At 61.6% G+C, this 21,725-nt stretch overlaps 2 protein-coding genes across 4 annotated transcripts; one reads left to right on the top strand and one right to left on the bottom strand.

Moving 5' to 3' along the window:
• Positions 1–170: 170 nt before the first annotated feature.
• TBC1D17 (TBC1 domain family member 17) lies at positions 171–13,207 on the bottom strand. The gene is made up of 17 exons (XM_070558273.1): positions 12,655–13,207; positions 12,020–12,118; positions 11,722–11,796; positions 7,313–7,436; positions 6,345–6,552; positions 5,801–5,912; positions 5,518–5,676; positions 4,997–5,125; positions 4,813–4,916; positions 4,145–4,239; positions 3,621–3,737; positions 3,425–3,525; positions 3,248–3,347; positions 1,866–1,963; positions 1,615–1,731; positions 993–1,079; positions 171–916 (listed from the first exon to the last, which is right to left on the bottom strand). The coding sequence occupies exons 1-17, from the start codon at positions 12,673–12,675 to the stop codon at positions 710–712; spliced, it is 1,953 nt and encodes a 650-aa protein (XP_070414374.1). The 5' UTR covers positions 12,676–13,207; the 3' UTR covers positions 171–709.
• Positions 13,208–13,235: 28 nt separating this feature from the next.
• On the top strand, positions 13,236–21,185 carry AKT1S1 (AKT1 substrate 1). 3 transcript variants are annotated; one of them, XM_070558285.1, is made up of 5 exons: positions 13,236–13,362; positions 17,020–17,405; positions 18,510–18,587; positions 18,660–18,829; positions 20,151–21,185. In XM_070558285.1, the coding sequence occupies exons 1-5, from the start codon at positions 13,340–13,342 to the stop codon at positions 20,292–20,294; spliced, it is 801 nt and encodes a 266-aa protein (XP_070414386.1). In that variant the 5' UTR covers positions 13,236–13,339; the 3' UTR covers positions 20,295–21,185. The 3 variants fall into 3 exon arrangements, with proteins under 3 accessions (XP_070414386.1, XP_070414385.1, XP_070414387.1); XM_070558284.1 differs by lacking the exon at positions 13,236–13,362 and adding an exon at positions 13,735–13,829; XM_070558286.1 differs by lacking the exon at positions 13,236–13,362 and adding an exon at positions 14,201–14,351.
• The last annotated feature ends 540 nt before the right edge of the window (positions 21,186–21,725 follow it).

Below are 21,725 nucleotides of genomic sequence, written 5' to 3'. Positions count from 1 at the left end.
GCTGCGCCCTCCTGGAGTCCCAGAGGCTGTCCTCCTTCCTGGGCAGTGTGGGGCCGAGAAGAGGAGCGGGACGGACGCTCTGCACCGCTCGTAAATGGGAACCACGGGGCGCAGCCGGCTGTCACCACACAGAGGGGTCCTGACGCAAGTAACAGAAAGCCCGACCGACAGTGGGTTAAACACGAGTTTATTTTTCTCACGTAACAAGAAGTGGCAGGCTGGGTCCCCAGAGTGCGCGCAGCTCTGCAGGCCCTTCCATCTCGGTTAGGACCAGGATGTGTCCCCGCACAGCTGCCAGGTGGTGGCCATACCCCATCCTCATGCCTCCAAATGCCCCAAGCTCCGGCAGCTAAGGGAGTCCTGCCTCCACAAGCCCCTACCAGTCACCCCCAAGGGACCTCCTCTTCCGTCTCATCGGCCGGGCCAGGGTCATGTGGTGAGACGTCGGTTCCGCAGAGCGGCCAGGGGGACCATGAGCCACCACCCCCTCCCCATCTAGGTCCAAGCCAACGTGGCAGCCTCCTCCACCCACACGAGGCCAGCTGGACACGCGGAGTGTCAGCTTAAAGGAACCAGCTCATCAGGAGGGCGCAGGAGGCCCCCTCCCCCCCCCCCCACCGCCCCCCCCCAGCCTCCGGGAGAACCGGGACGTGGGGCGGGAGCTGGATAAAGTGCTTGTGCTGGGCAGGCCACCGCAGGCTGAGCTGGGTTAGGAGTTGGCGCCTTCCTCCTCCTCTTCTTCCTCCGGCAGGATCTCCAGGCTGCTGTCCGGTTGCGCTGCTGTGTCCGCGGGGGGAGGCGGGGCCGGTGGGGCCCGGGTGGGCGACAGCGGCAGTGGGGAGACAGAAGGCGAGGGGCTGCAGGGCTCTGCGGGCGGCACCAGACCCAGGACCTCCTGCACGTTGTGGGGCAGCTCCTGGAAGGCGGGGGGGTGGGGAGCGAAGTCAGAGGTTTGCTGGCCGGGGAGGCTGGCGGGAGGGGTCGGGACTCACCGGGCAGGCGGTCAGCTGCCGGTAGAGGGCCTCGGCCCGCGTCAGCACGTCCTCCACGCTCAGCTTCATGGTCAGCTCGTTGATGTGCTGCGGGAGGGGGTGGGTCAGGCTGCCCGCCGGCGAGCACTCAACCACCCCCGGGCGCCTACTCTGCCTGTGCTGGGGATGCACCGGAGGAAGACAGACCGGGCTGCCCCCTGGGGGTCGTGGTAGAGTTGGGGCATGGGGGTGCACGCCGGCTCAGGCTGCTTGACAGATGCAGGGCCCCGTGAAGGGGCAGGGCCCCGAGCTCCACCCCGCGGCCGGCGGCGGTAATGCACCGGGGGAGGGACAGCACCCCCCCGCCCCCCCTCCCCCCCCCACCAGTGTGAGGGCACAGCCTGGAGTCAGGGCTAAGGCTGGGCTAGGAGAAAACAGACCCCACCTCATGCATGAGGCCGTGGTGCTCACAGCTTAGTTGTTTGCAGTACTTTCAACAATTCTAAGTACCTATTACTGCAAGGTACAGACCGTGGCGTGGCACACTGCCAGGCTCCGGGTTCACACCTAGACGTGTCCTGTCCACTGCAGGTGAGGATGGGCAGGGAGATGGCAGGGATCCGGGAGGGTGCCAGGGCCTCACCTTGAGGATTTCGTTGGAGCCGAAGCCGGAAAGCATGAGGGTGTCCCGCTCCATGTCCAGGATGGCGCAGGCCACCAGCAGGTGCAGATTGGGGCCGGGAAGCCCTGTCCACAGCACCTAGGGGTGCCGGGGGGAGGGGTCACGGCCCAGCCTCTGCCTGAGGTCCCCCCAGGTCTGCCCCCCCCACCTCCCAGGATAGCTGGTGAATTTCTCCTCCCTCGCTGCCCTCCCAGCCGAACAGGCTGGCCCACCTCCCACAGCCGGAGGACATCCGGGAAGGGGAATTCTCTCTTGAACCAGATGAGCAGCCACCGGAAGCAGAAGCAGAGAGAGCCGGAGTCCTGGGAGTCTGGAGGGGCAGAGGGGTGGGAGGCGTGGAGCTCAGCAGAGAGCAAGCTCACAATCAACACCAATCTCACTTCAGTTCACAGTGACGCTCGAAGCAGCATCGGGGCCGTGAGAACCTCACCACCCGGGCAAGGAAGGAACTCCTGCCAGCATGGGAAGGCTTCAGACCGAGACACGGATGCCCGCTGTCGACAGGAACGTCTCCCATCCCATCTGCCAGACGAGGTGGGCTAGTCCCATGGCTTCCACTCGCCCGTGGAAGGGATGCCCAAGCACCAGAACACTCGGGGGAAAAATGAAACCTAGTCAACACCCCGTGCTGGAGGCGGCGTGAGGAAGCTGGCACTCGTGTCTGCTGCTGGCAAAAGGGCAAGCTGGTGGAACTTTCCAGGAAAGCAGGGATGGAGGTCAAACATTTCAAAAGCTACAAAAACATGTCCTGCCCTAGAAACAATTTCACTTCTTGAAATTTAAACTAAAGAAATTATCCAGACTGTACTCATCACCATGAAAAACTACAAATAAAATGTCCAGCGGGTCAGGTTAAACCTATTCTTGTACATCCTTTTTTCCTTTCTTTTTCTTTTCTTTTTTTCTTTTTGGGAGGAAGATTGGCCCTGAGCTAACATCCACTGCCAAGCCTTCTCTTTTTGCTGAGGAAGACTGGCCCTGAGCTAACATCTCTTGCCAATCTTCCTCTATTTTGTGTGTGGGACACCACCATAGCATGGCTTGATGAACGGTGGTAGGTCCGTGCCCAGGATCTGAACCCACGAACCCCACGCCATTAAAGTGGAGCACATGAACTTAACCACTATGCCACTGGGCCAGCCTGTCTGGTACATCCTTAAAATGGACAGAACACCATGCAGCCAGTAAGAGTGAAGGTTTAGAAAACTGTCAACAACACAGGAAGGCAGCTAATGCCCCAGGGCTCCGGAAGCGGCCCGTGCTTCCTTCCTAAGCCTCAGTTTCCCCTTCAGTGAAGTGGGCCAGCTCGCCCTCCCTCCCCCAGGGCGATCCTCAACTTCAGGAGAGAAACGCTCACAAATAAGTTACCTTACCGTCATCTGCACGCAAAAGAGCAATACCATGAATGGCAGCTTCCACTGTCTTTTCTTTATCTGAATTTCCAGCATTTTTCATGTTGAACAAGTAACGAATAAAAATTTTAAGGCCGGAATGCAGGAGTCCCGGCCCCAGGAGCACAGGAACCGGTTTCCAATCCCGGGCTCAAGCTGAGTGGAGACGGGAAGCGGAGCCGCCCACCCGCCGAGGGACATACCCAGGAAGTCACAGAGCGGCGGGTCCAGCACCCTCAGCAGCAGCAGGAGTTGGCCCAGTTGCCGCTTCATCGTCTCCTGACTCTCCTCGAAGTTCCCGTGCTGTGGGTGGGGCGCCCAGTGAGGACGGACCGAGCCCTCGAGGGGGCCCATCTCCCTCCCCCCGCCCCGAGCCTCACCACGAGCTCCATGAAGCCGCAGAAGCACCAGAAGGCGTCCACCTCGTTCTGAATGACGTAGAGGATCGGGGAGAGGAGGTCACTCATGCCCTGGACGTAGCCTGGGGGGACACGGGGTCAGGGCGCAGCCGGGGCCCCCAGCGTCCCCCGAGGGGAGGGAAGGCCCGGCCCCAGCCCCTCCCCGGCCGGCACCCACCGAGGTCGAAGTGGTACATGCAGTAGGTGAGGAGGATGTCGCTCAGCAGGCCCAGCCCAGGGTTCTGGGGACCCTCGTAGAATTTGTTGGTCCTATCGGTGCGGCTCACGTCTCTCTCTGTAGGGACGGGCGCAAAGGTGACAAAGCTGCGGGGCCACCAGCACAGCCCCCAGCCCTCTCGTCGGCAAATCCCAGGTGGGTGGGGGCTGCTCCAGAGACCGCCTCGAAGGCTCTCGAGTGAGGCACTGTGCTTCATGCTCCCAGCTCACCACGTCCTCCCAGCCACCGACCGTTACTCCACCACCCACGGATGGGGAAACTGAGGCCCAGGGAGGTAAAAGTCCTTGCCCAGATCTCACAGTGAGCAGATGGCAGATCTGAACCCAAGGAGCCTGGCTCCCCGCACCCCTCCTCGTGGATGGCCCTGCTCTGCTCTTGGCGAGGCCAAGAGGCAAGGACTCCCCGGGCCCTCCCTGCCCAACCGTCTACTGCCTGTCTCCCGCCTGCCGCCCGGCCCCGCGCACCAATGAGGCTGCGGTATCCATGCAGCAGCGAGTTCCTGCGCTCCTGCTCGGGGCTCACGGATTTCCACTGCAGCTTCATGCGGAAATACTCGTCCCTGAGTGGTGGCGAGAGGCGAGATGTGAGGACACCCCATGGGGCGGCACCCAGGGAGCGCCTGGACACCCCACCGCCTCATCCCTCAGCCCAGGTCACCGCCTCGGAGCCCCCGGTCAATCTTCCCACTGCCCCCGCTTCCCCTTTCTGACATCGTACAACACGGAACGCCCTGGGGCTTCTGTTGAAAGTCCGTCACCCCCAGGGACGGAGAGCACCGGGGGACGGGACCAGGACACACGGCAGGGGCACAACGTACACCAGGAGTGAGGCAAGGTGGGCCCCAGGGGTTTAGGAAGCCCGCCGCCAGGGGTCATGGAAACGGTATGGCGCCATGATGCAAACAGTGATGGAGACGGGCCTGGCCCGTGTGCCTCCGTGTCCCCTGTGCGTGGTCGGTGCCCCGCACACGGCAGGCTGGCAGCCGACGTTTGGGGAGCAAGCCCCTCTGTGCATCTGTGAGGTACTGGGCGCCACGCTGGCCACTGGGACACACTGTGGGTCAAAACCTCCAACGGACTTGGGAGGCGGGAGGCTGGGGCCTGGCAGGGCGGGGGCCACACTCCTCACTCACGTTTTCTTGCGCATGTGGGCCTTGTGCTCCTCGGCCGAGCCCTCCCAGCTGAGGTACCCCAGGAGGAACTTCCAGGCCTCGCGCCTCAGGCCGGGGCTCAGACCCTGGGGGCAGAGCGGGGCGGGCAGCTCAGCGGGGCCTTCCCTACCCCTGCCCAGGCCTCCCCACCCACTCGGCACCTCACCCCTGAGAAGATGCGGGCTTTCAGCGCCGGGACCTGCTGCAGGCGGCCCTCGGGGCCCACGTGGCGGGCCCACTCCTCCTCCGTGACCGGAGGCGCCCGCTCCACGGCCGGCCGCGGCCCCAGCTCCACCTGCGGGACACAAGGCAAGTGAGCCGGGGGCTGGGCCGGCCTGCTGGGCTCCTGTCTTGGGGGGACCCCACAGCACTCCCCAGCCTCCTCCCAGGCGCCGTCCACGGCAGCTCAGAGCCCCTCATAGCGCAACAGACGCTTAACGCTCAGGGTGGGAAGCGTCTCCATCGCTGGGTCAATGACAAAGTCACCTCCAAGTCAGGAAAGGCCTCCCAGAAATAACAGGTCCCAGGCACACAGGCTGTGAGCACTTTCCGCAAAGTCACTCAGCAACCCGAAGAGAAAGATGCCATTCCTATCCCCATTTTACTGAGGAGACTGAGACCCAGGGAGATGCAGCCATGTGCCCAAGGTGACACCCAGAAAACAGTGGGGTCCACCCTGATACTCACACAGGAAATGACCTCGAACCCAGGCTCGGGCTCGTCCTCGGGGGGCGGAGGAAGGTCGGGGGACGCCCCCTCCGGATGTGGCTGCAGGGCTCCCCGGAAGAAGTTGGTTACTCGGGAGAAGCCGCCGAAGGTGGTGGAGTAGGGGTCCTGGAGGAAGCGCTGGGGACAGGGCCGGGGGCGTCACAGCCCGCCCCTCCACCTGCCCCGCCCCTCCAGGCCCCGCCCACTGCGCTGCGCCCCCCCTCCACGCCCCACCCCCGCCTCCGCTGGCCCTGGGACTCACAGACACCACGTTGGAGCTGTCCTGGTCAAAGAGCTGGAGCTGGTGGAAGGAGCTGGAGAGGGCCGAGGAGTCGTGCGGGAAGACGAGGTAGAGGCGGGAGTCCTGCGGGGAGCTGGGGAGCAGACCGCGGTGACACTCAGGTGGGGCCTGCGTCCTGCGCGGTCCAGGCCGCCCCACCTGGGTTCCCGCCCCCTTCAGTGGCAGCGTCCCACCCCTTAGGAATCCCTCCCCTTGGGCCTGTGACCAGAGCTGGACCCCAGCCGGGCACACGACCCAGGGCTGGCCTGGCCAGCGAGGGGCCATGGGATGCTGCTGGGATCTCTCCATCCAGTGGGGCTGCTGGGGGCCCAGAGAGTGCCACCAACTCGGGAAAAGAGCGGTTCTTTCCACCACCCCAGGGCTCGGGTCCTGGCCGAAACCAAAGTCCCCTTGGCCTTGGCAGTTAGCCTGTCCTGCTTTACATCCGTCTCAGTTGTGTCTCTCATGGCCCTGGGGCCAGGCTGCAGCCGTGGAGCGACAGAGCGGGCGCTGGCAGAAGGCTCACCTGGCCAACAGCAGGTAGCGGCTGAGGACGCGGAGCAGCGCTCGGGTGCCCCCGCGGTGGAAGTGCAGGGCGGGCAGCGAGCCTCCGGCCTGGGTCACCAGGACCAGGTAGGCCCAGCTGAGGCCCGGCTTGGACCGGCGGATGGACTTGAGCTCCCCCAGACTCACGGAGAAGGCCCAGGAGCCCCAGGGGGAGCTGGGCTCCGCACCTGCGGGGAGGGCGCAGTGTCAGGAGCTGGGGAAGAGCCCGAGGGGGCACCGTCGGCTCTGTGAGCCCACCCCCACCTTGAGCCAGCCCCAGGCCCCCTCTGGGAGCTCTAGGTCACCTCCCGTTTCCTTGGAAACACAACCGAATCTATCAATCAGGCAGGGAGCCGGGGGGACATGTGCCTGCTCCAGAATTGCCCCCGGCTGCCCTCACCAGAGGCCCCTTACCTGTCCCCTGCCTCCTGCCTGCCTCCCCTCCCACCCTCCCTGCACTGCAGACCCCACACTCGAGCCACAGCTAAAGTCTGTGGTTTGCGACACACGCCCCGTCCGCTGGCCTGGCCTGGGCTGTTCTCAGTCGAGACAGAAAACTCCAAGTGTCCCTCGGAGCCAGGCTCCTGTCCCTGGAGGCTTCCCCAGCCCCTAACGGGTGCCTCCCCTGGTGCCCCCAGCAGCTGGTGTGACTCCAGGGTGGCCCAATCACCCTGCACCTGGTGCCCGCACGGCCTGGAAAGCTTCAGTGGCAGGACTCATGGGGGAGAATGCCCACAGCCAATCAGGAAGCCCAGCGGGACGGGGGAGGCTGCACACCCCGGAGACGTCCTGGGCCAGGGATGGGCCTGCATCCCATCTGCTCTCTGGCGACAGGAAGGCCAGTGCCGGGTGGCCATCTTGACTGTGGGCTGCAGAGCCCGTGCAGCCGTGACCCTGAGGGTGAGACCTGTCTCCCTCCACCCGCCCCTGGGGCACCGCTCAGCCCACCTCTCGTGGGCTCTGAGCGGCGGGCCCGGGGCTGCACGGTGCTGATGACGGCCCAGTCGGGTTCATAGCCGGGGTCAAAGGTCGGTTCCTCCTCCGAGGTGCAGGAATCACTCCCGCTGGCGTCCTTGGGGGAAGAAAGGAAAAGAGTGAGGGGGCTGTGGCTTCAGAGTTTCTAGATCTGAGCTGCGAGGCCACCCTGGAAGGTAGCCTCATTGAACAAAGAGGGAAACTGAGGCACAAAGAGAGCACAGCACTTGCTTCGGGTCACCCTGCACAGCCAGGGACTGGGACCAGGCCAGGACTCAAAGCCAAGTCTCATGGTGGCTCTAACCAAAACACCCCACGTCAGGAGCAGGGAGTTAAGCAGGAGCCACGGTGCTCTGCAGCCAGACTGCCCGAGGTCATGGTGCTTAAAGGAAGTGGTCGGGAGTCACCAGCGCAGGTCGAATCTGAACCCACTTCACATAGCCTGGGCCGGCTAGAATAAGGACAGGGAATGACAAGTGTGGGTGGGGACGCAGAGAAACCGGGACCATTCATAACAGTTATGAACGGGACGGTTCATAACAGGCAAGACGCAGAGAGAGCCCAGCTGGCCGCCAAGTTGACAGAAAAAAAAGAAACGTGGTCTAGCCACATAATGGAATATTACTGAGCAAAGAAAAGGAATGAAGCATTGAGAGATGGTACAACGCAGACGGACTTTACAGCACCCTAAGTCAGGAAGCCTGTCACAGGAAACCACGCATTAGAGGATTCCATTTATACAAAACGTCCAGGATAAACAAATCTAGAGAGACGGACAATGGATCGGTGGTCGCCAGGAGCTGGGGGAGGGGGCTGGGGAGCGAGCGACTGCTAATGGGTACAGGCTTCCTTTGGGATGATGAAACGTTCTGGAAATTAGACAGTGGTGATGGTTGCAAAACCTTGTGAATACTAGAAACCATTGGGCTACATACACTAGGGAAATTTTAAATTTTACCATAAAATTGAGTTTTACAGTCAGTGAATTCTATCTCAATAAAAAAAAAAGTAGCCGCCTCCCAGGTCGGTATGAAAATCACCAGGTGCCCAGCTCGGGGCTGGCGGTGGCTGCCGGGTCCTGAGCTCAGCGGCCTGCTGGGCAGATTCAGGGGAACCGGGCAGAGGGTCAGAGTGCAGTAAAGGCCACAGTGCTGGCCACGGGCCATGCGGGAGGACAGGGAGGGGACAAAGTGTGTGAGGACTGTGGCAACGGTGAGTCCATTCCCAGGCTGGTGTCCCCTCCCCTATGGCAAAGGCCAGAAAGCTGAAAACTACATTTCCCAGACTCCCTTGCAGCCAGAGTTCCAGACACAGGATAGAGTCTACCAATCAGATGCACTCAGATCCGGAAAGTGGGAACCAGGTAAGGGCCACTTCCTGCCCTTTGGCTGTGTTAGGCTGACGAGCAAGGAGACATCTCTGTCTTCATCTTCTCGCACACAGAGAGGAAACTGGGGCCGTCAGGGGGCCAGCCCAGTCTTCCAGCGCCTGGTCACTAGCTTTGTGGGGGCCGAGCAGCGGCTTTGGTGTGTTCTTGAACTGGACAGCTCCAATGACGGTCCCATTTCCCCACCACCCCTGTTTCAACAATGGTGGCAGCTCCCCTGGCAGGTCAGCTCTGCAGCGTCAGGCCTGTTCCTCCAGCCCTTGTACAACTTCTCTAAGCCTCCGCTTCTTTGTGTTTAATCTCTTATGGCTGAAAGCAACTGGCATGATCTGTGACTCCCGCAATGAAGCCAGAAGGCCCAGGCTGTGGGGCTACCCAACAGCCATTTCTGCTGCTACTTCCAAGATGAGAGGCCCTCCCACCGCAGATGTGGAGCTCTCCCAATATCTGCTCACCCAGCCTCCCCTGCAGCTCTGAGTGGCCTAGGGACCCCACCCTGGCCACTGGGAGCTGACAGGACATCTGTGGGGCACTCGAGGAAGGGAGATTTCTGATCAAAAGGCAGCTGCAGGAGAGAACACTCTATTCGGGCTAGCCTTTGGGTGCTGTTGGGGGACGACATGGTGTCTGGAGCTGTGGCAGCCAACTAGGGCCATGAGGGGACGGCCAAGGAGAGCCAGGGACACCTGTCCACACAGCTGCCGAACCAGCCCTGGCAAAGCCACCTCTGCCCTTTGTGTTTGGTGACATGAAGGATTCAACCATTTCATCAACGTTTACACAGTGTAACGATAGTTAATAGTGCTGTTTATCAGATACTTGCAGCTCTCTGTTTCTTGGGCACATGGCAAGATCACAGCTCACAGAATCCAACTGGTTGGGTGGAGCCGTGCAATTAGTTCTGGCCAAGGGACATATCACTTCCAAGATGGACTGTTTAACTGTGAGGACAAGACCTCTAGAGCTCTCTTTCCCTCTGCCACAACGAATGGCAACTTTTAAGATGGTGGCTGCTCTAGCGGCATGCTTCCTTGAGTAATCGTGATGAGCAGAGCTCCCTGGCCAAGCTGCAACACACATACAGAGCAGGCAAAAACAATCCAAAAGGCTGGAGCTCCAGCAGCCCTTCTGGGCCAAGAGGCAGCCTTGAGGATGGATGCCACATGCTGAGGATGGCAGAGCAAAGATGGAAGGAAACTGGGTTGTTGATGACCTGTGAACCTGTACTGCTGACTTCCGGGTTTTTTAATAGAAGAGAAATGAGCTTCTATCTTGCTTAGGCCACTGTTATTCCTATTTCTATTACGCATGGCCAAATGCAACTCCTAACTGCTATAGATGGCTTCCGGGAAATCTCTTGCTTTCCCTGATGAGAAAGACATATGTGATTGTCATCCTGCTTGCCCCCTTCTTCCTGCCATAAAAGGCAGATGCAATGGCTGGAGGTGAAACAGTCACTCAAAGGCCACTGGGACAAGAGAGGCAGGGTCCCAGTGACCCAGGCCCTGATGTCATCAACCAAGGCAGGCAGTCCCACACCTCTTGGAGTCTCGTGAGATAACAGAAACTTCTGGGTAAGCCCCAGTGGCCTACTGGTTAAGTTTGGTGCACTCCACTTTGGCAGCCTGGGTTTGGTTCCCGGGTACGGACCTACACTGCTCATCTGTTGGCAGCCATGCTGTGGTAGTGGCTCATGCACAAAAATAGGAAGACTGGCAACAGATGTTGGCTCAGGGCAAATCTTCCTCAGCAAAGAAAAAAAAAGAAAGAAAGAAAGAAAGAAACAAGCTGTTTGCCTAACCCGTCAGCCGGGTATTGTGTTCCTTGGAGCTGAGTATATCCTGAATGCATATGTGCCCTTTCCGCTGAAGCTCGTCTCAGTGGGTTTCTGTTATTTGAAAACCAGAGTGTCAAGGAGGACAGCAGTATTCTCAAGAAAGGCACTCAGGTTGCCTGCGAAGTTAGTGAAAACTCAGGATCTTGACTGCTTCTTCGGAATCTCCACTTGTGCCCCGCCCCCCCAGATCATCTGACCCCACAGCCCCAGCTGAGGCTCCTTCTTCTCTCCCTGATCCCTCACACCGGCCTCCTCCCTGACCTCCCAGCCTCCAATCTCCGTCCACTCCATCCTTTGGTCCACCTCTCACATGACCCCCAGAGGGGTAGTCCACACCCACATCCTTCTCCTCCCACATTTCCCAAGGGCCCCAGGACAGGGTCGGAGCTGCTCAGCCCAGCACTTCAGGCCCAGCCACCTTCCCAGCAAACCCCTGTTCAGAGCACACCACTTCCCCCCGTGCCTGGCAACACACTTACCATGCCACCCCTGAAACACCCTCCCATCCCCATATCTCTCGAGTCCCAGCCCAAACGTGTGCTCCCCGGGGAAGAGGCGGGGCTCTGGAAGCAGAGCGTCTGGGTTCCAACCCAAGTTCCAACACCTCCTAACTTTTTTGGGCTTCCTCTCATTGTGCCTCACTTTCTCAAAAAGGGAATGGGGATGAGGGCTTAGGCAGGGTCTGGGTTGGACTCATCTCTGGGTCCCAGCAGAGGAGGCCTCAGGAGGCATCTGGTAACAAGATCCTGTACAGGGGGAGGAAGGGTCCTGGCACAGGGGAGTGAGCAGCCTCAGTTAGGTCCTGTTCCCCCTCCGGACATGATGGCAGGACTGGCCCAGAGGAGATGCCACACCCCTTCAAGTTCTTACGGGCTGACAGCCCGTGGATGCAACCTGGCGGGGCTCTCCCAAGAAGCAAAGGGGTGAGAGGGCAGCAGTCCCCAGGGCCACGGATCTTGGGGTGTCTGCTTGCTTTCTACGAAGGGGCATCTTCAGCCCCATTAAACAGAGAGGAGGGGGCTAGAAAGGCACGAGCTCCCAGCCAGGATCACACACGCCCCTAGGGGAGGTCTGGGATTGTTCAGGTCCTTCAACTGCCTTCCACTGCCTGGATCCAGAAAAACGCAAGAGGTGAGGGGGGAGGCCAGGGAAGCCTACCTTCTTGGAGAAGAAGATCTGGGTGGAATCTCCAGCCTCCTCTACAGGAGCCCAGTGCAGGAGAACATCGTTGTCCTGAAGGAAGGAGGGAGGGGTTAGAGGAGCTCCCCTCCAAACTCCTTCCCCGTTCTGGACCCTCAGCCTTACGAAGCCCCCCCCCCCCCCCCCCCCTCCCGCCTCTAGTCCGCACACCCAGCCTTCCTGAGGTCGCATCGCTGACTTCCAGGCCCCACGCTCCTATAGAGGCCGCCTCCATCCCGCTCCGGGCCTGCCCGAGCTCTGCTCCCTGCCGGCCCACCTTCTCCACGACGCGGATGACGCCCGCGATGAGCGAGTCCGGGTCTTGGTGCTTCTTGGCACTGGTGTGCAGGTACACGCCGCCCTTCTCAAACACCACCTGGAGGCGGGAGCCGGTGAGGGGCGGGGCCCGGGGCCAATGGGAGCGGGCGCGGGGAGGAGCTACCATAAGGGGGCGGGGCCCGGGAGGAGCTACCCCCCAGGGGGCGTGGCCCTGGAGGGAGCCAATGGGAGCTGGCCCGGGGGAGGAGCTATCCCCAAGGGGTGGGGCCCAGAGGACGCTTACCGAAGGGATGGGGCCCCGAGTGGTGAAGCCTCTACGACAGCCATGCGTTGGGGGCTAGGTGGTGGAGAGGGGGCAGAGGGGGAGAAGGAGGGAGGGGGAGAAGGGGGCAGTAAATTCCGAAGGGGGCAGGGCCCAGAAGAGCATCACAGCAGCCCCGAGGGCGGGGCTAAAAGATAGGGTCTCCCTAGGGCAGCGGAGGGGAGGCTGACAGCGCGTTTATAGGGGAATGGTGTGTTTGCTAAGGAGCTGCCGGCCTCCCAGGACCCCGGCACGGCCAGAGGGAGAAGCTGGCCACCGGAGTGGGGCGCTGCGCATCGACAGAAGCGAAAGAACCCGTCCACACTGCTTACCCTGTAACCGGCTCCCTCCATAGCTGCGGCCCGGGCCCCACTGCCTCGGCCCCCTCCTTTTCCGGGTCAACATGCGGTCACATCCGGATGGGAGACTCCCCTCAAGCCGTGACAGTGGTCGCGCCCTTGCCTGTTCTGGGACGGGAGTGGGTGTAACCATCTTTCAGAATCGGGTGGTTGAACTTGAAGCACGAGGGTTGAAGTCACATGGCACAGACGCCAAGGGTGGAGCGGGCCGGCAAGAGTGCGCAAGCGCAGTGCTGTGGCCGTCACCACGAAGTAAACAAGGAGTCCAAGAGCTCCACCCCCTCGCTCATGCTCCCTCGGAAACGCCTACTTTTTCTCCATATTGTGTACTGGCATCGAAGCCAAAGAGATGCCATTTTGCTCAAGGGCACGGCTAAGGCCGGTCCGCTGCGGCCATGTTAATGCGGGGCAGTCCCATCTCTGTGCGGGGCGCTCCAGGGCGGGGTGGGGGAGGGTCCTGGAAAAGAGAAACGGATAAAAGAAAAGGTGAGAGGAGCTGTACGTCACAAGAGGCGCTGAGGGACTCGGGTTAACGGGATGAAGCCGTCAGTATCCCCGAGAACGAAGCCGTTCCAGACGAATTCCTGAGTCACCCTGGGGAGCAAGCGGCCTGCGCCGCCATGTTGAAACTGGGCAACCCGAAGCAGGAAAGGCTGCCATGTTGGATCTTTGCCAGCCTTGGTACTGAAGGGGGATAGGCTGGAGAGACGGGGAGCCCATATACTTTATGGGCAAATGATGCCCGCTGGCTGCCGTGTCATCAACGGGAAATGCTTTCCTCCCCTTCTGTGGGAGAGGTTGATGACGGGTGAGGGACCTCAGGTCTCTTGGCTTAGTTTACGGTGGTCCGAAGTGGGCGAGTGTGGGCGGCCATATTTCTTAGGGGCAAATCCTAATGGTCTAGGCTTGTTTCCGGGCAAGCTGAAGCCTTTCTTTCAACCATCTTTCTTATGGGCGCCCTGCTGTCACCTTTGCCCCGCGGTGGCCCCGGGAAGCCCCGCGGCCGCCATCTTGGTCTCGGGCGGCTCGGATCAGGGAGGCGGGGCGTGGCGGTGGGGAGGGGCCAGCCGCGCGGAAGTGACGCGAGGTCCCGCCATGTCTTTTGCGGGCGGCGACGGCGCCGGGCCGGCCATGCTGGCTCCGGGCACGTGAGTGGAGGCGGCGTTGTGAAGCGCGGTGTGGGGAGGATTTGGCCGTCCCGAGGAGAGGGGCGCTGGGAGGGCGAGCGGCTCCTGGGAGGGGAGTGGCCTGCGTAGATCAGAGGGCAGAGATCGCCCAGCGACGCTACGCGGAGCGCTGGAAAGGGGTCTCCCGTAGGCATCGTCGTGTCTGACCCGAGGCAAATCCTCGATAGCCTTGTCCTCCAGCCTCCAGACCCACTGGGGTCCTCCCCTTGGCCGTGGACCATGTCCGCAGGGTCGGGGGGTTGCTTGGGGGGCCTCGGGGTGCCCCTCACCCGTCCAAAGGCGGGACTTCCGGTCCTGGGCCCCACCTGGGCGGGATTTCCTGTTTTCATCCTGGAGAAGTGGGTCCTCCCTGGACCCCTGGCCGAGGTGGGGAGGTCTCTGAGCGGGGGAGAAAGACCCCAGACAGTCACCCCGGCTCCGGCCCCGGGGCGCATCCTCGCGTTCCTCCCATCTGCGAGTAGGGGGCCAGTTCCAGTTTGACAGGTGATGGGAGCGGGGCTTCACCAGCATCCCTCACTCAGTGGGGCGCTCACCCTCTTTCCTCGCCTCTTCCTGGGCTCAGTTTCCTCCCCTCCCCTCCTCACTGCATCCTGAGAGGCCAGTCTCCTTACCCCCCATCCCCCTCCCGCGGGGACAGGTCTCACCTCCTCCTTTCCCTCATCTTAAGTTCCTGCACTGAGGGGGGGCTCCATCTCTCAGTTCCTTGGAGGATGCAGGACTTCCTCCAGGAGCTGAAGGCGCGGGAGGAGTCCCCAGGTCTTGGCTCTCTCCGGGTGGGTAACCAACTCCAGAGAGCCCCCAGGCCTTGCCAGAGAGGCCTGCCTGATGCCCTCCTCTTTTTGGCCCCTGCCTCCTCTTTGAGGTGGGGGACCCTCCCGTTTCACGCTTTTCAGCCCTGTGGCTCCTCTAAGATCAGGACAGAGAGGAGTTCAAGCCTAGCGTCCCAAGGAAGTGAGAGCGCCAGGTCTGGCTCTGCTGGGCTGTGCGACCTCAGACCAGTCGTTTCCCCGCCCTGAGCCTCAGTTTCCTCTTTCATGAACTGGGGGTGAGCCCAGGAGTGGCTGTGAGACCCTGAGCGCCCCCCAGTTCTGTGGGGTTTGGAGTCGGGCAGTTAGCAGATTCAGCCCCACTGGTGCCCTTTCTGGCTGTGTGCCTTCTAGCCAGTGCCCTGAGCTCTCTGGGCCTCGCTTTCCCCATCCGGACTAGGAGATTATAAATCTTTCCTCCTAAAGGAGAGGGGATGGCAGTCGGGATTCAGAATAGGCTCTGCATCCAGATCCAGGTGGGGCGATAGCTGCTCCCTCACCGGGTTGGTGAGACGGTGCGATGAGGATGTTGAAGACACACTCGGGGCCCTGCCTGGCTCGAGGGAGGTGTGGGATGAACTTGCCTCGGGGTCTGTCGGGAGCGGTGCTGCTGTCTGTGGCTCTGTGCCCCATGAGCCTCTGTTGTCTCGCTTGTGAGGGAGCAGCCCCCACCTTAGGGGGCTAGAAGGAGGGGAGGTGACAGGTGCAGAGTCCCTGCACCGAGTAGGTGTTCAGCCAGCACTGGCTTCTGGGATCATGAGTTGCAGAGGAAATCAAACTACGACGACCCTGGCGGGCTGGGTCACAACTCTGCTTGGATCCCTTGAGTGATGGGGTGCCTACTGCCTCCCCAAGGAGGGTCCTCAGCTGCCCAGCAGCCCTGGCTCAACCACTCTGTTTTACAAGGGAGAGAAAGTGAGGCACAGAGAGGGCCAGTGAATGGTCCAAGGTCACACAGCGCGTTTGAAGACAGTCAGGGCCTGAAGTCAGCTCCCTTGCCCCTTGCTCGTCTCACATCCTAAGGAGATGCCTCCAGCATTGTCTGCTTAGGGCTGACCTATCCTAGGGACACAGATCCCTGACCTCGGGCTGCCCACAGTCTGACGGAGGAGGCAGATGGAGGTACAGCTGTCACAAGCTCAGTGACATGAGCTGTAATGGAGGTAGCCCAGGGCATTGCGGGTCTTGGGAAGGCACCTGGCCCATCCTGGGTGATCCAGGGAGACGTCCGGAGGAGCTGCAGGCCCAGGGTCTCGTAGGAAGCCCAAAAGCTTCACGGCTGGAGCTCAGGCGCAGAGGGCAGCTCGAATGGCATGTTCTGCTCTGGCTGCTCTCCGAGGCCGGCCACGTGCTGGGCTGGGGCAGTGGCTCGGAGACAATCGACAGGCTGCCCTTGGAGGCTCCCACACCAGCTGGGGAGAAGGACGTGGTCTAGACAGCATTCCCCAGAGGGACATGTGCTAGAATGGGGGTCGCTCAGACTTTGTGGGAGTCCCGGGCTGGGGGGCTGCTTACGCACTAGCCTGAGCAAGAGAGTGACAGGTAAATGGAGAACAAGTGGTCCGGGTGTAGGGTGTAGGGGGACCGCCCTCACCCAAGGCCTCAGGCCTCAGAAGTGGAGAAGGCCGTGAGGCTGGGGCAGGGCCAGACCACGCAGGCCCTTTACTGCCAGGCCAAGGGGCTGTGACCTTGTCCTGGGGGTGCTGGGGAGAGGCAGGGTCATGGCCGGGTGTGGAAGGCCCCCTAAGGGACCAGGCCGGTGGCTGGGAGGTGGGGGTGGTGGGTGGGATGGGGTGGTCCGGGGCAGCAGCATGCAAGAGAATTGTCGGACAAGCCACACATCTAAGTTCAGATTTCCTATAAGCCACATTAAAAAAGTACAAGGAGAACAGATGAAGTGCACTTCCCTATACATTTTATTTGGCCGGTGTAGCTCAGATGTCATTTCCACACGGAAACGCCCTCAGATTGCTAATGAGCTATTCCACATCCTCCTTTTTTTGCACCGAGTCTTCAAAACCCCGTGTGGATTTCACACTCCCGGAACCTCTCGTTTTGGACCGGCCACATCTCAAGTGCTCCTCAGTCGCATGTGGCTGGTGGCTCCCCTCTTGGACAGGGCAGAGCCAAGAGGAGAGACCGGGGCTGTGTGGACGAGGCAGGGCGGGAGCAATGGGGCTCGGGGTTGAGGATGGCGCCCCAAGGTCTGGGTGTGGAGGAGGCCCCGGGGGAGTCTCGGGTTTGGGGGAAGATGCTGAGCGCAGCCAGGACAGGTGGACACGGGGCTGGGTGGGGTGGCGTGGTCCGCCAAGCCTCAGCCCCCCATGTCCTGCTCTGCCCCACAGGGCGCGGATGGCATCGGGGCGCCCCGAGGAGCTGTGGGAGGCCGTGGTGGGGGCTGCCGAGCGCTTCCGGGCCCGGACGGGCACGGAGCTGGTGCTGCTTACGGCTGCGCCGCCCCCGCCACCCCGGCCGGGCCCCTGCGCCTATGCAGCCCACGGCCGTGGGGCCCTCGCCGAGGCTGCCCGCCGCTGCCTCCACGACATCGCCCTGGCCCACAGGGCTGCCACCGCCGCCCGGCCCCCCGTGCCCCCACCAGCGCCACAGCCGCCCAGCCCCACCCGGAGCCCACCCCGGCCTGCCCTGGCCAGGGAGGAGGATGAGGAGGACGAGGACGAGCCCACGGAGACCGAGACCTCTGGGGAGCGGCTGGGCGTCAGTGATAACGGAGGTGAGAGGTGCGGTGGGCAGGGGCTGGGGAGGCCCAAGGCTTGGCAAGTGGCCTTTGTGATAGGTTTTCCTGGAGGGTAGGACTTGCTGGTCCCTGAGTCCTGCTCTGTGGAAGCTGCCGTCTCAAAGAGGCTGGGGGCCAGGTTGGCTGGCCTGTGACCTGCTGTGTGACCTTGAGCAAGTCACTTCCCCTCTCTGAGCCTCGGTTTTCCTGACGCTGTGTCCTGGGGTCAGCTCTGTGCTGGGAGGTGCTGGGCACAGACCCAAAGCCAGCTCGGGCCCTTTTCTCGAGGGACAGCCAGTCTGCCAAGGAATTAGTGTCCTGACAGGGGGCAGTGTCTTGTGGAAGCCGTGGGGTGGGAAGGGGCCTCCTCAGCTGGGAGCATGAGCAGGGCAGGAGTTGTTCCCAGATCTGGGGTGCCTAATGCCTGTGAGGACCAAGATAGGAGTTAAAGAGGAGTCAGGGATGCAAGCAACAGCCGAGGCGGCCATGGGAGGGAGCACCTGGCTGTTTGGGGGGAATCTGGAGGTTGGCTGCTTCCTAGAGACTGGACTGTAGCATTAGGGCTTTGAAGAGTGTGTAGGAGTTTGGGGGTGGTGCTCAGTAAGTATGTGTTGCTTGTTACTGTTACTACAATGGCTGGTTTCCTCACTGTTGCTGGAGAAAACCCGAATTGGGTTCAGGGCACAGACTGTGGAGCCCCGTGGGCTGGGTTCAAATACTGGTGAGGCTGCTGTTGGCTGTGGGACCTGGGGCGAGGGACTTCACCTCTGGGTCCACTTTGCCAAACAAAGATCGTAATTGCCTCCTTTCTCTCAGCCTGTATTTTAAGTCACTTCATCCTAAACCAGTCTTACAGATTTCATGTCAGTCCAGCCAGTCGCTTTTACCTGAGGGTGTAAGAGAGAGACAGAAACTGGATTTGGTTCTGTCGGTGACCAGGGGGAGGGTGTTGGAGGCAGACGGAATGATAATTCTGGAAGCCCTAAGGCTCGCAAGGGCCTGGCCAAATCAGGGAGTGGGCAGGCGATGGTAATGCTGGAGTCCAGGGCACAGGAGTGTGGCGGGGACCCAACTGGCCGGGGCCTCTCACGCCGTCCACAGGGCTCTTTGTGATGGACGAGGATGCCACGCTCCAGGACCTGCCCCCCTTCTGCGAGTCGGACCCCGAGAGCACAGATGGTGAGTGTCCCCACTCCTGGGGGGGCTGGGACGAAGGCAGGGACAGAGGCTGAAGTCCACCCTCTCTCCCAGACGGCAGCCTGAGCGAGGAGACCCCCGCCGGACCCCCCACCTACTCAGTGCCCCCGGCCTCAGCCCTGCCCACCCAGCAGTATGCCAAGTCCCTGCCCGTGTCCGTGCCCGTCTGGGCCTTCAAGGAGAAGAGGACGGAAGCGCGATCGTCAGACGAGGAGAACGGGCAGGTGCGGGCACATGGGAGGAGGGGAGGGGGGGTGGCGGGAAGGGCTCAGAGCTGCCTCCTCCAGGAAGCCCTCGGGCCTAGCTGCCTGGCTTCACGGGGTTGTTCTTCCCCTCCCTCTCTCGAGGCAGGTCCTGTGGCCAGAGCCCTGCATTTTTAACTGTTGCAGCCTTATCACGTGTCCCAGTGCCTTGTGGGGAAAACCTCCTCTCGTTTCCAGAAACAGCTCCATTTATAGAATCCGGGCAAGGCACAAGTACTCTGGTGTCCCCTCCAGATGAGGACCCTGAGGCTCAGAGGGGTCGGAGCACCTTCCATCCCCACCCCACACATTCCTGGCCCCTCCTGGAAGTTGTCCCCCGCCTTGTCCTCTGTTCCTCCCACACGACTCTACATGAGGAGTCCTGGGCTGGTGTGGGTGGGTCCTCCTTGCCCGTCACTGAAGCTCCCTGAGGCAGAGGGGAAACCGAGGCACTGAGAGTTCATGTCACTTCCCTGGGACCTCTGCCTAACTGTTTGGGGCAGAATGGGAACGGGGACCCAGCTTCCTTTCAGAAAGGAGTTACAGCCTGCGAGGGAGGAGGCCGTGGGTGCCCAGGGCCCCCCTCCTAGGATGCCTCCGTGTTGTCGTTTACACGCTGGACCTGGCAGGTCCAGCGGCTGCTGCTATGTTGTTTGCTGCTGGTGCACTCGCCGCTGATCTGTGAAGCGGGGCACCGCCTGAGTGCTGGGCTCCGGTCCAGCCTCTGCCGCTGGCCTCTCCCATTCTGCTGGGGGCCAGGCCGGCTCGGGGTGACCGGGCCTATAAGGGAGGTGGCACTAGGTGCTAGGACTGCAGGAAAATGCCAGGACCCCTCCCCAGTGGAGGCCGACACGGAGGGGGATCCTTTCTGTACAGCGCTGGTGAGATGACAGTCGCCTTTCTTGAGCGATCACCGTGCTGACTGTCTCAGACCCCGTTCTCAGCCCCGTTTTTCGGAGGGGGGACGGAAGCCTAGGGAAGTGAAATCCCTGTTGACAGCTAGTCGGTGGCAGAGGTCTGATGGGAACGTGACTGAATCCCAGTCCCATATCCTGGGATGCCAGGCCCTCTGGGTGCACCCAGCCGTGATGGTTGAGAAGGAACTGGAGCGACGGGGGCCAGGCGGCTGTGCCTGCTCATAGGTCCAGGCCAAGAAGGGGAGGAGAAGGGCAGGAGGGCTTCCTGGAGGAGGAGGTGTCCGAGTCGAGAAGAACGCTACGTGGAGCAGGACAGGGTGAAGGGGGCCTTGGGCATCGCAGGGGCCCAGGGCGCAGCCGCTGCTGACCCCGTCCCGTGCCCGCAGCCCTCCTCGCCCGACCTGGACCGCATCGCGGCGAGCATGCGCGCGCTGGTGCTGCGAGAGGCCGAGGACACCCAGGTTTTCGGGGACCTGCCGCGGCCGCGGCTCAACACCAGCGACTTCCAGAAGCTCAAGCGGAAATACTAAGGCCCCGGGAGCGCGCTGCCTGGCCGGCGTCGCCCCGCCCACACTACACCCCCGCCCCGCCCCCGGGGCCCGCCAATCCGAGCCCGAGCCGGGACCGGCCCCCGGCGGCCCCACCGCCCTCCGGCCCCGCCATCCTGCGCCGAGCCGGCTCCCTGATTGGGTCTGATCGCCGCTCGCCCCGCCCGGCGACAGGCTTTCTCCTAAGGGGTTGGCTCGCTCCCCGGTCGGGGCGGGGCTAGTTCTAAGCCCTGAGCGGGTCTCCTCCGTCGTTTTCTGCCTAGCAACAAGGGCTTTGCTCCCCCGGCATTGGCTCCTTCCCTGGAAGAGCACAGCCAGGCCCCAGGATTGGCTGGTGGCCCTCCACTTCAGCCTAGGGAATAGGCAGTTCTTTCATTTGATTGGCCCGAGCCCAGAGGGTTTGGCCAATCGCCAGAGTCACCGTCCGCGCTTCCCTAGTCCCACTGGCTGATTGGCTCCAGTCTCTTGGGGGCGTGGCCGACCCTCCCCCTGCGCCCAGGATTAACCTGTGGCCTTAAATTTACGTTCTTTACACTACTGGGGCTAGGGCCGTTTTGGCCCAAGTCCTGACAACTTGTCCCTGAGGGGGCCACCTCAGGGATGGCCCAGTCCTGTCCCTGCGTCTGACACCGTCTCATTGGTCCCATCCCACAACAGCCTGCCAATCGAAGCCCGTCCTTGCATCCAGGACGGTACCAGCTCCCGCCCCTCTCCCCCCACCCCCACAGGTGCCTTAAAGGGCCCTCGTCCACCCAAGGTGGGGGGCAGGGGGCCTCACTCTCCGGCCCTGGTGTGGGGGAGAGAGTGGGGGGTGGGCATCGGAAGTTGGGAGGGGCGCTCTGAGATTAAAGAGTTTTACCTCTGGCAAATGAGTATGAGGTGTGTTGTGGGTGTTCATTCAACAAACATTTTGTGAAGCCAAGGGATTAGCATCGCCTTGATTTTCAGTGCGAAGCTGGGAGTTGGAATTATTGTCCCCAAATCACAGACAAGAAAACGGAGATTCACGGGGCAGGAGGGACAGTGCCAGCCCTGTGTGACCGTGGAGCTCCAGTCTTGGCGGGGGGTTGGGGGGACAGAGTTGTAATCGGAGTTGGTCTTTAAGGAATCCGTCTCCTGAGAGCACGTGAACCCAAGCAAAGCCGGGAGCCTGCGATTGAGGCCGCGAGTTTCCCCTCTAATATAAGGGTGGAGGTCAGAGAACGGCGACCTGGCCCGAAGTTAGGGCTGGGTCAGGCCAACGGTAAACGATGGACAAGATTAAACAGGGCAAACTAGCGCCCTGACAAATAGAAACGGCAGGCAATAGGATATATTGGAGTATATGAAGAAGCCATTGGGTGTAAACCTAATTCTGCCTGACTTTGTTTTTCCAAAAGGGCCTGACGTGGCCGTTGAGCACGCATTGTATTT

The sequence above is a fragment of the Equus przewalskii genome, chromosome 9 (assembly GCF_037783145.1).
Source record: "Equus przewalskii isolate Varuska chromosome 9, EquPr2, whole genome shotgun sequence".
Classification (NCBI taxonomy): domain Eukaryota; kingdom Metazoa; phylum Chordata; class Mammalia; order Perissodactyla; family Equidae; genus Equus; species Equus przewalskii.
The sequence above is the reverse complement of the archived record's forward strand: the minus strand, read 5'-3'. Positions and strand labels throughout refer to the sequence as shown.